The sequence below is a fragment of the Amblyomma maculatum genome, chromosome 11 (assembly GCF_055883805.1).
Source record: "Amblyomma maculatum isolate TAMU_Amacu chromosome 11, ASM5588380v1, whole genome shotgun sequence".
NCBI classification, from domain to species: domain Eukaryota; kingdom Metazoa; phylum Arthropoda; class Arachnida; order Ixodida; family Ixodidae; genus Amblyomma; species Amblyomma maculatum.
The window spans coordinates 22,760,225-22,774,182 of NC_139354.1; the positions used below are offsets into that span (position 1 = coordinate 22,760,225).

General features: G+C 42.3%; 2 protein-coding genes across 2 annotated transcripts; both read left to right on the forward strand.

Moving 5' to 3' along the window:
- Positions 1–1,780: 1,780 nt before the first annotated feature.
- On the forward strand, positions 1,781–3,825 carry LOC146173110 (uncharacterized). The gene is made up of 2 exons (XM_084585125.1): positions 1,781–1,794; positions 3,393–3,825. The coding sequence occupies exons 1-2, from the start codon at positions 1,781–1,783 to the stop codon at positions 3,823–3,825; spliced, it is 447 nt and encodes a 148-aa protein (XP_084441251.1).
- Positions 3,826–8,587: 4,762 nt separating this feature from the next.
- LOC146173111 (uncharacterized) lies at positions 8,588–11,655 on the forward strand. Its single transcript, XM_084585126.1, has 2 exons — positions 8,588–8,598; positions 11,202–11,655. Exons 1-2 carry the CDS (start codon positions 8,588–8,590, stop codon positions 11,653–11,655), a joined length of 465 nt encoding a protein of 154 aa, XP_084441252.1.
- Positions 11,656–13,958: the final 2,303 nt, after the last annotated feature.

The following is a 13,958-nucleotide window of genomic DNA, read 5'->3' on the forward strand; positions in this document are numbered from 1 at the left end:
GAGGGATAGCAAAAGGTTCGACTAAACAGGACGCTAGCCTCCCACATGAACTCAGGCCTGCATGGGAACAAGGAGACCGTACAGGGATTCACTGAAATACATTAAACGCCACATTGAAGGCAACGGCACTGGCCTGCATTTGTGGACGCGGCCTTCACTATATTCTGCTGTAATCAGAGGTTTTACAATGCACAACTGGCAGTCGACGTTTGACATAAAAACCACATCAGTGCGACCTGTGGAATAGAAGAATGACCTGTGGAATAGAAGAATGTTCATTTCTCAATTACCTCTTTAGCCCTAGTCGTAAATATAACATGAAATTTAGACACTCCATATTTACACAGTTAAAAAAAAAATTGCACTGTCAATTTTGTTATAAACCGTGAAAGTCACCGCTTTAAAAAGGGTAGCACATTCGCCACTGTGGCCGCGTAGGAGATATTGAGCGTTCTGAAAATCAGGCTGGGCTTAATACAAATACTTCCGGACAACTCAAACAACTGATGTACTGATTTTTTTCTGCTGTCAATAAAATAACATCTCATTCTGTTAATTTCTTTAAGAGAGCAAAGATCATTGCTAAATGCGCTGTGATAGGGAAGGCGACGTGTCGACATTCCATTGTTCTTTGCTGTTTGTTGAACGCTGAGGCGCCCAGACAATCGGGCAGCTTTACAAACCCGGCTCCCCGTTGAATGTTTCACAGGTAAGTTGCGAAACTTTTAGATTAAAAGGTGCAAGAAGGTCTTCCATTCCTCCTACACTTCTTTACACTTGGTCATTTTGCCGCAGCAAAGTGCTAATTTATGATATTAGCTCTTTTGTTTTTGTTATTTACAAGGGGCGGAGTTAATGCGTGCAGTAAGAAAACGCTTAGCGCCTCTAGAGTTTGCAAATTAACTGTTATTCTTGACATCAACTGATGGGTACCATTGAAGAAATATTGAGACTCGGTTAGCTTGAAAAACTGAATGCAAATATAGGATTTCCGTGATGGAGAAGCATGTTGGGAATGTTCGCTTCAAAAAGGAACTAGTTATAGCATGCACGTTTCAGATTCTTTTGAATTGTGGAACCAACCGGACGCAGCCAATAAACAATATCTGCTCTTGCAGTAATTGTCTTCTGAAAAATCGTTCTTTTTCCACTTTTTTGCATCCTAACTATCTCTACAGCTGTTACGTCTAATAATTTTTCTGCAGCTTCTCGTCAACGTATATTATTTGCCAGGTGATTGTGCACTTATGAACACTCTAAATGTTGGCAACTTTGACAGATATTACTTTAACCATGGCGGGCGCCGCCATTATCTATAAAAATTCGAATTTTTGACCAATCAGCATCCCCATTTTCTATTATTGGATCCTGAGTGAAATTTCCCAAATCGTAACATTACAAAACGCAGTCACAACCTGTAAAGAACCCAAAAATTATGCAAGCAGATATTTTAAACAGCTTTCTATTTCTTTTCTTCCTATGGTCCCAATCTGAATGCAAAAATCAAGCTGAATAGGTAGCCTCGTCAATAAAGTGAATTTTTGAGCTACGATTAGAGAGCAAACTTCTTACTATTTATTTTTCAATAAATACTGTGTACCAAATAAATTTACTCAACGGAACCAGGATTTGGCGTTTTCACTCCACTTACGCACATCCCGAATCAAACTAACAGGTATACTGCGCGTTGACTCGCACAGTACCGACAATCAACGCTCAGATCCGAAGAATAAAATCAACCATTCGGGTAAACAGCATAAACAATTCGCATTCCGTCAGGATGTCAGAGAGAAGGTTTGTAATGAAGCGATGTTATCCCTGTTTATTACGCTAGGCTACATACCCTCCCCAGATCCGTGTAAACGTGAGGGAGAAAGCTAGCAACTTTCGTTTCGATGATTCGCCGAGGAATGAGATCGCGAAGCGGCAAATTACCTCCTAGGCTTGTAGTTTTGTCGTACAGATGTAATTAACAAAGAAAGAGCTGAGTGAAGGAGGGGTATATAAAGAGCCTGCAAGCCACGCCAAGGTAGTGCAGTTTTCCGCGCCCGCAGCAAAGCACCAGCACAATGAAGACACTGGTACGATATATTTGATCCTACGGCCGTAACCACTATGGTTGGACCAGTGCGGGCTTGGTATTAGAAAAGTGAGGAGCCTGTTCCATATCACTGCCAAATGAATAGAATGAAGGCAGAAATTGTGCACTGAAAGCTCTAACGTAGGGTATCTCTATTTCTTAAGGGTCGTGGATATTTACTGAAAGTGAAAATACAACAACCTCTCGGTAGTTCCAAAAAACTGGTTGAGGCATTTCAGGCAGTTCCACGTGGACGATTTGTGCTTTTAAATCTTCGATCGATTGCGTGATGTGAACCGACTTCGTGAAAGGTTTCATATCGGCAGAGGGATCGAACAGTGAATGGGAGAAGGGTTGCAAAAACTAGAAACTCGTTTAGTTTTAACGATATGCATCATCAGTTTATCCAATACACGTTCGAATACAAAATTAACTTCGTAATATCCTTCATTAAGGCAATGTTTGCCTCATCGCGTTGTAGGATTAGGGCACTAGGCTAGTAAACAGCTAGTAAATAGCTAGTAAATAGAATAGCTAGTAAATAAATACATAGGGATATATTTGGTGTAATAGTGAAAGCCAATTCAAATATAGCATCCCACATTAGAATTTACTGCTTCTCAAGCACCCGTGATTACGAGTTTTAGAAGCCCTATTTTTTACATGTGCCAAATTATGGACACACATTAAAAAAATCAGCAAAATTTCATAGCACAGCAGTACATTTCTCACGCAAAAAGGCAATGGTTGAACAAATGACTTTTATCGGCAGAGTGCAGGTGTATGGAATTCAGAGGCAATGAAAGGCTTGAAGCTGTGAAGGAAGAAGACCTGCTTTGAAATTTCGCTTCCTTAGACAAGATTAGCTGAAGTACAAGCATGTTGTTTGTTACGCGGATCGTAGCTCTAAGAATAATGCGGTTTCAAAAATGGCTTCCTCCCCTGCAAATAAGGAAAATTTGTTTGATCGTGAAGTCCCTGTTGGTAAGTTAAGCCAGACCGAAAGAATCAAAAGGTTATTAAGTACAGTTGTAAGATTACCTAGGCTTCTTCTTCCAAGAAGAATTGAACATTTCTCTGGAGCAGCATTTTAGAGTGTACAAAATCTTGCCGTAACAGCAAAATGATTGTACTAGTTTTCAGTTTTAACAGAGCTTACGTGTATAACTTCAAACCGCGAATACCGACGAACATTTCTCACGCAGGGCAACCGCCTTGAGATCTTTATCCGGTGATCTGTATAAGGTCATTGAGAAAGGTCTTTGAGGGGGCATTTCACTTCGACCAAGAGCGCTTTTTAATGAATTGCTAGTAACTGCATTTCGGTTTCTTCCACACAGGCTATTCTTCTCATTGGATCTGCCGCAGCTGCTTGTGCTGTGGCCGGCGTACTGGGTGGCTACGGAGGTGGCTACGGTGGCGGCTATGGTGGCGGCTACGGAGGCGGCTACGGAGGCGGAATCAGTTATGGCGGCGGAGTTGGGGTTGGAAGTAGTGTAACGCTACTACGTGGTGGCCCTGGCGTCTCTAAGGCAGTGGCTGGACCCGTATTCGTCGTCAGGACGATTCACCATGTGAACCAGGTGCAACGAGGAGGCGGCATCGTGGCCCACAGCGGAATCGGAGGCTACGGCGCTGGAGGCGGATATGGCGGAGGACTTGGTGGAGGCTACGGCGGCGGCATCGGCTACGGAGGAGGACTAGGGGGTGGTCTGAAATATGGCGGTGGTGCTATCAAGGGCTAGCCGTCAAGAAGCGGCGAAAGATGCCTGGAAGCCAGTCTCCAAGCTTTCTCCGCGGAGGCAAACATTGCGCGGCTTCCTTCATCATCTCCAAAGAATTCTCTGAAGAGACTCATCAACTTGCAACATCAGAAAGGTCGCAATAAATGCACAAGAATGAATTTCACTTGTCATGGAGATTGGTGATGTTTGTTTCTGTCGTTTCACGATGATTTTCATTTATTCAGATATATAGCGTCGTCGTATATCCACCACCGTTTCTTGCCTAGACGGCTTGACCTAGAGTTCACTTTATGTAAATAGTAGAGACGGTAACGAGGACCAGCCTACATTCCGAGCTGCTTCTAGCCGGTCACTGGAGCAAACAATAGGTACGCGATTGTATTAAGACCACAGAAAAGTGCCCTTAATGGCGCTTTTTATCTCCTTTTTTTTTTGCCAGCGGCCGAGCTTAAGTGCTCATATCCGTGCTTCCTGATACTCTTCTGTCCTTGCTGGAAGTATCTGAATTCGGCAGTTTAAAATTGAAAATGGCGCTTAAAATTTACTATTACTGAGGTGCTGACTTCCGCACTTCAGTAATGTGATAGGCAGTACATATTCGGGGTGATTAATGCATCTGGGTCTGGGAATAGAAAACGTGTTGCAGCTATGGCACTTTACGCAAAAAATCAGTGGTCGACCAACAGTGAATTAATATGAAATCGCAAAAGACCGGATTGACATTACGTCCGATTCCGATACTTGTGATGCATTCTCATGTCATCTTAGTTTGTTTGTCAGCGTGGCCAACCAAGGAATTAGTGACGTCATTGCCTCCTCGCCAGTCAGCGTGACGCATTCTACTAGATGTATTTAGCCGCCCAAATACACTTCGCATGAACCATAAAAACATTTTTGCGGCAAAAGCATGCTGAATTTGTTTTTAGGGTTGTCTTCGCATGCATAGCCTGTTATAAGGGATAGGGAAGTGGATGTATTATTGAAATGCATGTCGTGAAAGCGCATCTGCATGAATGCGACTCTTCAATTCCTCAACTGAGGAGAATCAATCGAGTATGCGCACCCATTCGGCACCGAGCGTTACACTTAGACCGTAAAGCTGTTTTGAGATGATGTTTGGCTTGTACTTGATTTCACGTGGTTAATGTGTTCCACATTAGTTCTCATACCTCGTTTTACATTGCTGTTGAGCGCCGTCAATCATATTCGTGGTTGGAAGAAAAATAACCAATACGCAGGGTTTTCAGTTCCGGTATAAGGTGAAATGTTCTCGTAGATGCAGAACTCATGAAAACGATACCGAATCGGTTTGTGTTCTTTCCAATACCCATTTATTCGCACTGTCATGCAAGGTGGCAAATGGTACAGGGGAACGTTCTTTTTCAAATATCACTTGTGGTCGTAAATATGAAAAATGTAGAATTTAAAACAAACTGCAGAATATTAAGTTTTCCTAATCTGTCTCCGGCATGGACATGACAGAGTTTTACCACCGAATGTTCCACCTAAACATTTCCACCTAATTTAACTGAGCATTCAGAAGCACAAATGTTTCCTGGTAATTACGGCACACAAAATAAATAGGATCTCTTTCACACCCACGAGGAAGAAGCTCCATGACTCGATGCCAAAATTTGCGAAAGCTTACAGGCGGAACACTCTTCCGGATATTCCCCCTTTTTTTCTTGAAATAAACTCTGTAACAACGCAAGACTTCAAAATAGATTTTCACAGTGCTTCTCGAAAAGGAACTCTTCGCTTAAATATTGGTAAGTTGGACATGAATAGTCGCGGTACAATATTCCCCATTTCTCAACTTTCGCTCTCCTGGCCGAAAGAAAGATTCCTGGAACAAGCTTTTTTTATAGATCCTTGTTCTTCTGCTTTTGAAGTGTGAATTCTCTAGTAAACATTTAACCGCAAAAAAAAAAAAACATCATAATTTTATTGGTTAGCTTGGTTTCACAACAGCAGCCGCCAATGTACTTAGCATTCGCGGTGCCGGTCAAAGTGCCACAAACGCAGCACTAAATGTTGATGGCCTGTAAGAACATCCATACGGAACACGTGCTCGGCTTAGCAGAAATCGGCCTTTCACGCCTTTGAGAGGTTACAAAAGGCTGCGAGCGATTTAAATGTAAAACACTCAGGCAAACAATTATTTGTAAACTTTCCTGTATTAAAACAAGGGGGTGAAACTTTGTGGCGCCTACGCCGCATACCCCTGCCTGTATTATAGCTGAATAAACTTTGAAATTGTTATTTGGTTTGCTGCCGTGTCCTTCATTCCTTACCAGTCAGCAAACCTTTAGCCTTACTCCCCGAAGCGGTTGCTCAGACACAAGAACGTACTTCTACTGAATGCAAGGATGCGGGATCCAATCCTGGGTGCAGGGGCCGCTTTAAGATGGACGCGAAGAGAAAGGCACCAGTATGCTGTGCGTCGTAAGTCACGCTAAAAAATTCCAGGTGGTCGAATTTTAGCGGAGTCTTCCATATGACGTCACTGATAGTCTGTGTTATTTCGGGCGTTAACCCTCTCGACCAAAAATTCAGCCTTCTAAGATCAGTCTTGTCAAGGTGCTTTTTGGTATCGGAACATGATCACTGTACCAGGACTTAACATCAAAGCCTCATCCAAACATGCATCAGTTCTCGAAATATGGGCACAGCACATATTAACCCGTACTCAAGCCGCGTTTTTTTAGCAAAGCTGGTATGTGTTTCTTTTTCGTTTCAATTAATTGTGAATGTAAGGGTATTTGTCGCTGTAAATATATGCCTGGGAAGATCTTGCAGAAAGAATAGTTTACACGCATTAAACATTGAAAATTGCAAATATGTCCTGATTTAGGGTTAACCACAAATAGTCAGTTCTAAAAAACGGATTTGTATCCCATTTTGATAACGGTATTTTGTAGCTGTTGCTCCAGTTTGAGAAACCGGCACTAAAGAAGACACCCATCCATTGTGTTCTACTCAGTGTACAGCTGCGGATTGTACTAGTGACTGTACTTTGTTTCCTCAGGCAATCTTTTTTAGAGAACAACGAACCATTCAAAAGCGAGTTTTTGAAAGTTGAAAGGGTCACACGGACGTTGTCCGTAATGGATGAGCGTAGGCTTGGATTCCACTTTAGAAAGATTTCCTTTCCCTCTATGTCGAAGAGATGAATCGTCTCTTTTTCCACTCTGAATCCCACATCATTGAAGACTTGAAAGGGGACTTGCTAGTGAGCTATGTGAAATAATTATTTCCATCGGTTTTCTACACTAGCTGCTTAAAAGCGCAGAAAATGTCAAAACAAGGCCTCTAATACCGGGAACACTATGGACACCAAAGCCCAAAATCAAAACAGTCCACTTCTAATGACCCCAGGCTAACCATCAAATACTATACTTTCAGGTAGCTATCAACTGTGCGGTGTTATGGAAGGTTAATGTGGCACTCATGACTAACTTTAGAAAAAAAATTGAGCCTCATGAACAAAGCGCGAATACTGTTTCCTTTAGTTAGGTAAAATAAATTGCTCGGATATTGGCGCTTTCTAAATTAAAGAAAAGCTCCGATGGAGCACATCTGCCTATAGGAAAGAATCTGTATTTATGTTTACCTGCCAATTGCCAATTTTCAGATTTTAATCAGAATTTTAGGCCAAATCTGACCCAAATACCAGTTATAAACACCAACAAGAACACAATCGCTCATGAATCGCTCGAAGCTTCTTTTATCAAAATATTTGTTCAGTTTGCATCTGCAAACCTTCGGGGTCTCCTGATTACTGGCTAGACTAGTCTGCTAATTGGCTACTTGTGGGTGTTGGGTGTTCAAAGTGAGTTTCATGCGCTTGCGGGGAGTTTGAAAATGTTTCAGGACATTTCCGACTTTAAATTTTTACGCGCATTTCAAATGCGCAGAAAGTTCTCACTGTTACTTGTTTAGAGGAAATAAGACAATCGCAGCAAAGTGTTCGTTGTTTCCTTGCCTGTCTGTCGGCTGGACATTTATTTTTACCAATCTAGAACTTTTCTTTCACTGTACTGCTTCCAGGATGTAGTATTCTGACGTTCGAGGGAGCCTTAACTTTCTCCGAAGGATAGCAAAAGGTCGGACTAAGCCGCACGCTCGCTTCCCATATCAAAACAGGCCTGCATGGAAACAAGGAAACCGTGCAAGACTTCACTGAACTATAATAAACGCCACATTAAAGGCAACGGCGCTTGCCTGTATTTGTGGATGCTGCCTTAACTATATTCTGCTGTAATCTGATTTTTTACAATGCACAGCTGGTAGGTGACGTTTGACATAAAAACCTCATTAGCGCGACCTGTGGACTAGAACATCGTTCATTTCTGAAATAACTCTTTAGCCCGAGTCGTAAAAATAACATGAAATTTAAACCCCAAAGATTTACTCACTTCAATTAGAAAATACACTGCCAATTTTTTATAAACCGTGAAAGTCGGTGCTTTAAATAGAGGGTAACACATTCGCCGCTGCTGCCGCGTAGTAGTTATTGAGCGTCCTGAAAGTCAGGCTGGGCTTAATACAAATATTTCCGGACAACTCAAGCAACTGATGTAGTTGGGTTTTCGGCTGTCGATAAAAGATCATCTCATTCAGTTAATTACTTTAAGCGAGCAAAGATCAAAGCTAAATGCGCAGTGATAGGGAAGGCGACGTGTCGACATTCCATTTTTCTTTGCTGTTTGTTTAACGCCCAGCCCATCAGGGAGGTTTACAAACCCTGGTCGCCCGTTGAATGTTTCACAGGTACGTTCCGAATCTTGGGGATGCAAGTGTGCGAGAAGGTCTTCCATTCCTCCTACACTACTTTACAATTGGTCAGTTTGTTGCATCAAAATGTTTATTTATGATACTAGCTTCTTTGCTCTTTTATTATTTAAAAGTTGTGGATTTAATGCGTTCAGTAGGAGAAAACTTAGTGTTGGATAGTGTATTTTCTTTTATTTTTCACTGAAACTGAAGGGTACCACCGAAAAAAAAAAATGGAGGCTCGGCTAGCTTGCATAATCAAATGCAAAGATATCACCTCCGCCGGGGGGAAGCATGTTGGGAATCTTCGCTTGAGTAAGGGGCTAACGGTAGTATGCACCTTTCGGCTTCTTTTGGATTGTGGAGCCGTCCGGACGCGGCCAATAAAAGCTATCTCACATGCAGTCATTATCTTCTGAAAAATAGCTATTTTTCCTCTTTTGCATTTTAACTATTACTACAGTTGTTACGCCTAATAATTTTTGCTGCTGCTTTTCTGCAACTGACTTCTTTTGCCAGGTGATTGTGCATTAATGAACAATCAAAAAGCTTGCAACTTAGACGCATTTTGATTTAATAACCGCAGGCGCCGCCATTATTTAAAAATACCGAAATTTTGACCAGTATTCTCCGCTATTGTTTTATTATTGGGAACTTTGTGAGCTTTCTCAACTGGTAACAATAAAAATCTCCGTCACAATCTGTACATCAACCCATAAAAAAAACAAAAAAAAAAACACGCAGATATTTTAATCAACGTTTAATTTTTTTTTCTACGATCCCAGTCTGAACGCAAAATGCCTGCTGAATAGGTAGCATCGTCTATACAGTGAACTTTTGAGCTACGATTAGATAGCAAAGATCTGTCTTATTATTGATTTTTCTACGAATACTGTTTGCCAAAGAAATGTACTCATCGGAAGCAGGATATGATGTTTTCACTTCACTTGCGCACATCCCGCATCAGATTAAAAGGCACTACTGCGCGTTGACCCGCGCAGTACCGACGATCAAAGTTCAGAACCGACGGATAAAATTAACCACTCGGGTAAACAGTATAAACCTTTCGCATTCCGTGAGGTTATGAGAAAGAAGGTTTAGAAAGAAGCTATGTTTTCCGTGATACTCAAGCAAGACTGCGTACCCTCGCTAAATCCGTGTAAGCGTGAGTGAGAAAGTCCTTTCGAAGATTCGCCGAGGAATGAGATCGCGAAGCGGCCAACTACCTCCTAGGCGTGTTGTTATGTCATACCGATGTAGTTAAGAGCGAAAGGGCTTAGCGAGGGAGGGGTATATAAAGAGCCTGCGAGCCACGCCAAGGCACTGCAGTAACCACTGTGGTTGGACCAGTGCGGGCTTGGTATCAGAAAAGTGAAGAGCCTATTCTATATCACTGTCAAAATCAATAGAACGAAGGGAGAAATTGCGCACTGAAAGCTCTAACGTAGGGTATCTCTGTTTCTCAAGGGTCGTGGATATTTACTCAAAGTGAAAATACAACAACCTCTCGGTAGTTCCAAAAAACTGGTTGAGGCGTTTCAGGCAGTTACACGTGGACAACTTGTGCTTTTGAATATTCTATCGATTTCGCGATCGGAACCGACTTCGTGAAAGGTTTCAAATCGGCAGAATGATCAAACAGTCAATGGGAGAAGGCTTGCAAAAACTAGAAACTAGTTTAGTCTTAACGTTATGCATCGTCAGTCTATCCATTACACGTCGGAATACAAAACTACCTTCGTAATATCTTTCATTAGGCGATGTTTGCCTCATCGAGTTGTAGGTTTAGGGCACAAGGCTAGTAAATAGCTAGTAAATAGAATATATCTAGTAAATAAATTTATAGGGATTTATATGATGTAATAGTGAAACCCAATTCAAATAGAGCATCCCACATTAGAAATGACTGCTTCTCAAGCACCCATGATTACAAATTTTAAAAGTCCTATTTTTTACATGTACCAAATTATGGCAACGCATTTTAAAATCAGCAAAATTTATAGCACAGCAGTACATTTCTCACGCAAAAAGGCAATGGTTGAACAAATTTCTTTTATCGGCAGAGTGCAGGTTTATGGAATACAGAGGCAATGAAAGGCTTGAAGCTGTGCAGGAAGGAAGACCTGCTTTGAAATGTCGCTTCCCTAGACATGGTCAGCTCAAGTGAAAGCATTTTATGTTGTTTGTTACACGGATCGTAGCTCCAAGAATAATGCGCTCTCACAAATGGCTTCCTTCCCTTCAAATAAGGAAAATTGGTTTTATCGTGCTGTCGCTGTCGGTAAGTTAAACCAGACTGAAATAATCAAAAGGTTATTAAGTACAGTTGTGAGGTTATCTAGGCTTCTTCTTCCAAGATGAATTGAACATTTCTCTGGAGGAGCATTTTAGAGTGTACAAAATGTTACCGTAACAGCAAAATGATTGTAATAGTTTTCAATTTTAACAGAGTTTTCGTGTATAACTGCAAATCTCGAATACCGACGCACATTTCGCATGCAAGGCAACCTTCCTTAGACCTTTCTCTTGTGATCTGTATAATTTTATTCAGAAAGTGCTATGTGGGGGCATTTCACGTCGACCAAGAGTGCTTTTTAAAGAATTGCTAGTAAGTGCATTTCGGTTTCTTCCACACAGGCTATTCTTCTCATTGGATCTGCCGCAGCTGCTTGTGCTGTGGCCGGCGTACTGGGTGGCTACGGAGGTGGCTACGGTGGCGGCTATGGTGGCGGCTACGGAGGCGGCTACGGAGGCGGCTATGGAGGTGGAATCAGTTATGGCGGTGGAGTTGGGGTTGGAAGTAGTGTAACGCTACTACGCGGTGGCCCTGGCTTCTCCAAGGCAGTGGCTGGACCCGTATTCGTCGTCAGGACGATTCACCATGTGAACCAGGTGCAACGAGGAGGCGGCATCGTGGCCCACAGCGGAATCGGAGGCTACGGCGCTGGAGGCGGATATGGCGGAGGACTTGGTGGAGGCTACGGCGGCGGCATCGGCTACGGAGGAGGACTAGGGGGTGGTCTGAAATATGGCGGTGGTGCTATCAAGGGCTAGCCGTCAAGAAGCGGCGAAAGATGCCCGGAAGCCAGTCACCAAGCTTTCTCCGCGGAAGCAAACATTGTGTGGCTTCCTTCATCATCTCCAAAAAATTCTCTGAAGAGACTCATCAACTTGCAACATCAGAAAGGTCGCAATAAATGCACAAGAATGAATTTCACTTGTCATGGAGATTGATGGTGTTTGTTTCTGTCGTTTCACGATGATTTTCATTTATTCAGATATATAGCGTCTTCGTATATCCACCACTGTTTCTTGCCTAGACGGCTTGACCTAGAGTTCACTTTATGTAAATAGTAGAGACGGTAACGAGGACCAGCCTACATTCCGAGCTGCTTCTAACCGGTCACTGGAGCAAACAATCGGTACGCGTGTATTAAGACCACAGAAAATTGCCCTTAATGGCGCTTTTTATCTCCTTTCTTTTTGCCAGCGGCTGAGCTTAAGTGCTCATATCCGGGCTTCCTGATACTCTTCTGTCCTTGCTGGAAGTATCTGAATTCGGCAGTTTAAAATTGAAAATGGCGCTTAAAATTTACTATTACTAAGGTGCTGACTTCCGCACTTCAGTAATGTGATAGGCAGTACATATTCGGGGTGATTAGTGCATCTGGGTCTGGGAATAGAAAATGTGTTGCCGCTGTGGCACTTTACGCAAAAATTCAGTGGTCGACCAACAGTGAATTAATATGAAATCGCAAAAGACCGGATTGACATTACGTCCGATTCCGATACTGATGCCTTCTCATGTCATCTTAGTTTGTCAGCGTGGCCAACCAAGGCATGTGTAATTAGTGACGTCATTGCCTCCTCGGCAGTCAGCGTGACGCATTCTACTAGATGTATTTAGCCGCCCAAATACACTTCGCATGAACAAAAAAAAAAAACATTTTTCCGGCAAAAGCATGCTGAATTTGTTTTTAGGGTTGTCTTCGCTTGCATAGTCTCTTATAAGGCATAGGTAAGTTGATGTATATGTATATATGTATATGTAGATGGAAATAAAGAAGAAGAAATGGACATGGGCAGGACATGTAGTGCGAAGAGAGGATAACCGATGGTCGCTGAGGGTAACAAACTGGATTCCAAGGGAAGGAAAGCGTAGCAAGGGGCGGCAGAAAGTTAGGTGGGCGGATGAGATTAAGAAGTTCGCAGGGCTCAAGTGGATGCAGCTAGCACAGAACCGGGTTAAGTGGAGAAATATGGGAGAGGCCTTCGCCCTGCAGTGGGTATAATCAGGCTGATAATGATGATGATGAAGTTGATGTATTATTGAAATGCATGCCGTGGAAGCGCATTTGCATGAATGCAACTCTTCAATTCCTCGAGGAACTGATAAGAACGAATCGAGTATGCGCACCCATTCGGCAACGAGCGTTACACTTAGACCGTAATGCTGTCTTGAGATGATGTCCAGGATCAGCGGTTTCGGCTTGTGCTTGATTTCACGTTGTGCATGTGTTCCACATTAGTTCTCCTCCCTCGTTTTATATTGGTGTTCAATGCCGTCAATCATATCCGAGAAAAATAACCAATGCGCAGGGTTTTCAGTTGCGGTATAAGGTGAAATGTTCTCGTAGATGCAGAACTCATGAAAACGATACCGAATTGGTTTGTGTTCTTTCCAATACCCATTTATTCGCACTGTCATCCAAGGTGGAAAATGGTACAGGGGAACGTTCTTTTTCAAATATCACTTGTGGTCGTAAATGTGAAAAATGTAGAATTTAAAAAAAAAAAACTGCAGAATATTAAGTTTTCTTAATCTGTATCCGGCATGGACATGACAGAGTTTTACCACCGAATGTTCAACCTAAACATTTCCACCTAATTTAACTCAGCATTCGGAAGCACAAGTGTTTCCTGGTAATTACGGGACACAAAATAAATAGGATCTCTTTTACACCCACGAGGAAGAAGCTCCATGACTCGATGCCAAAATTTGCGAAAGCTTACAGGCGGAACACTCTTCCGGATATTCCCCCTTTTTTTCCTGAAATAAACTCTGTAACAATGCAAGACTTCAAAATAGATTTTCACAGTGCTTCTCGAAAAGGAACTCTTCGCTTAAATCTTGGTAAGTTGGACATGAATAGTCGCGGTACAATATTCCCTATTTCTCAACTTTCGCTCTCCTGGCCGAAAGAAGGATTCCTGAAACAAGCTTTTTTTATAGATCCTTGTTCTTCTGCTTTTTAAGTGTGAATTTTCTAGTAAACATTTAACCGCAAAAAGAAACATAATAATTTTATTGGTTAGCTTGGTTTCACAACAGCAGCCGCCAATGTACTTAGCATTCG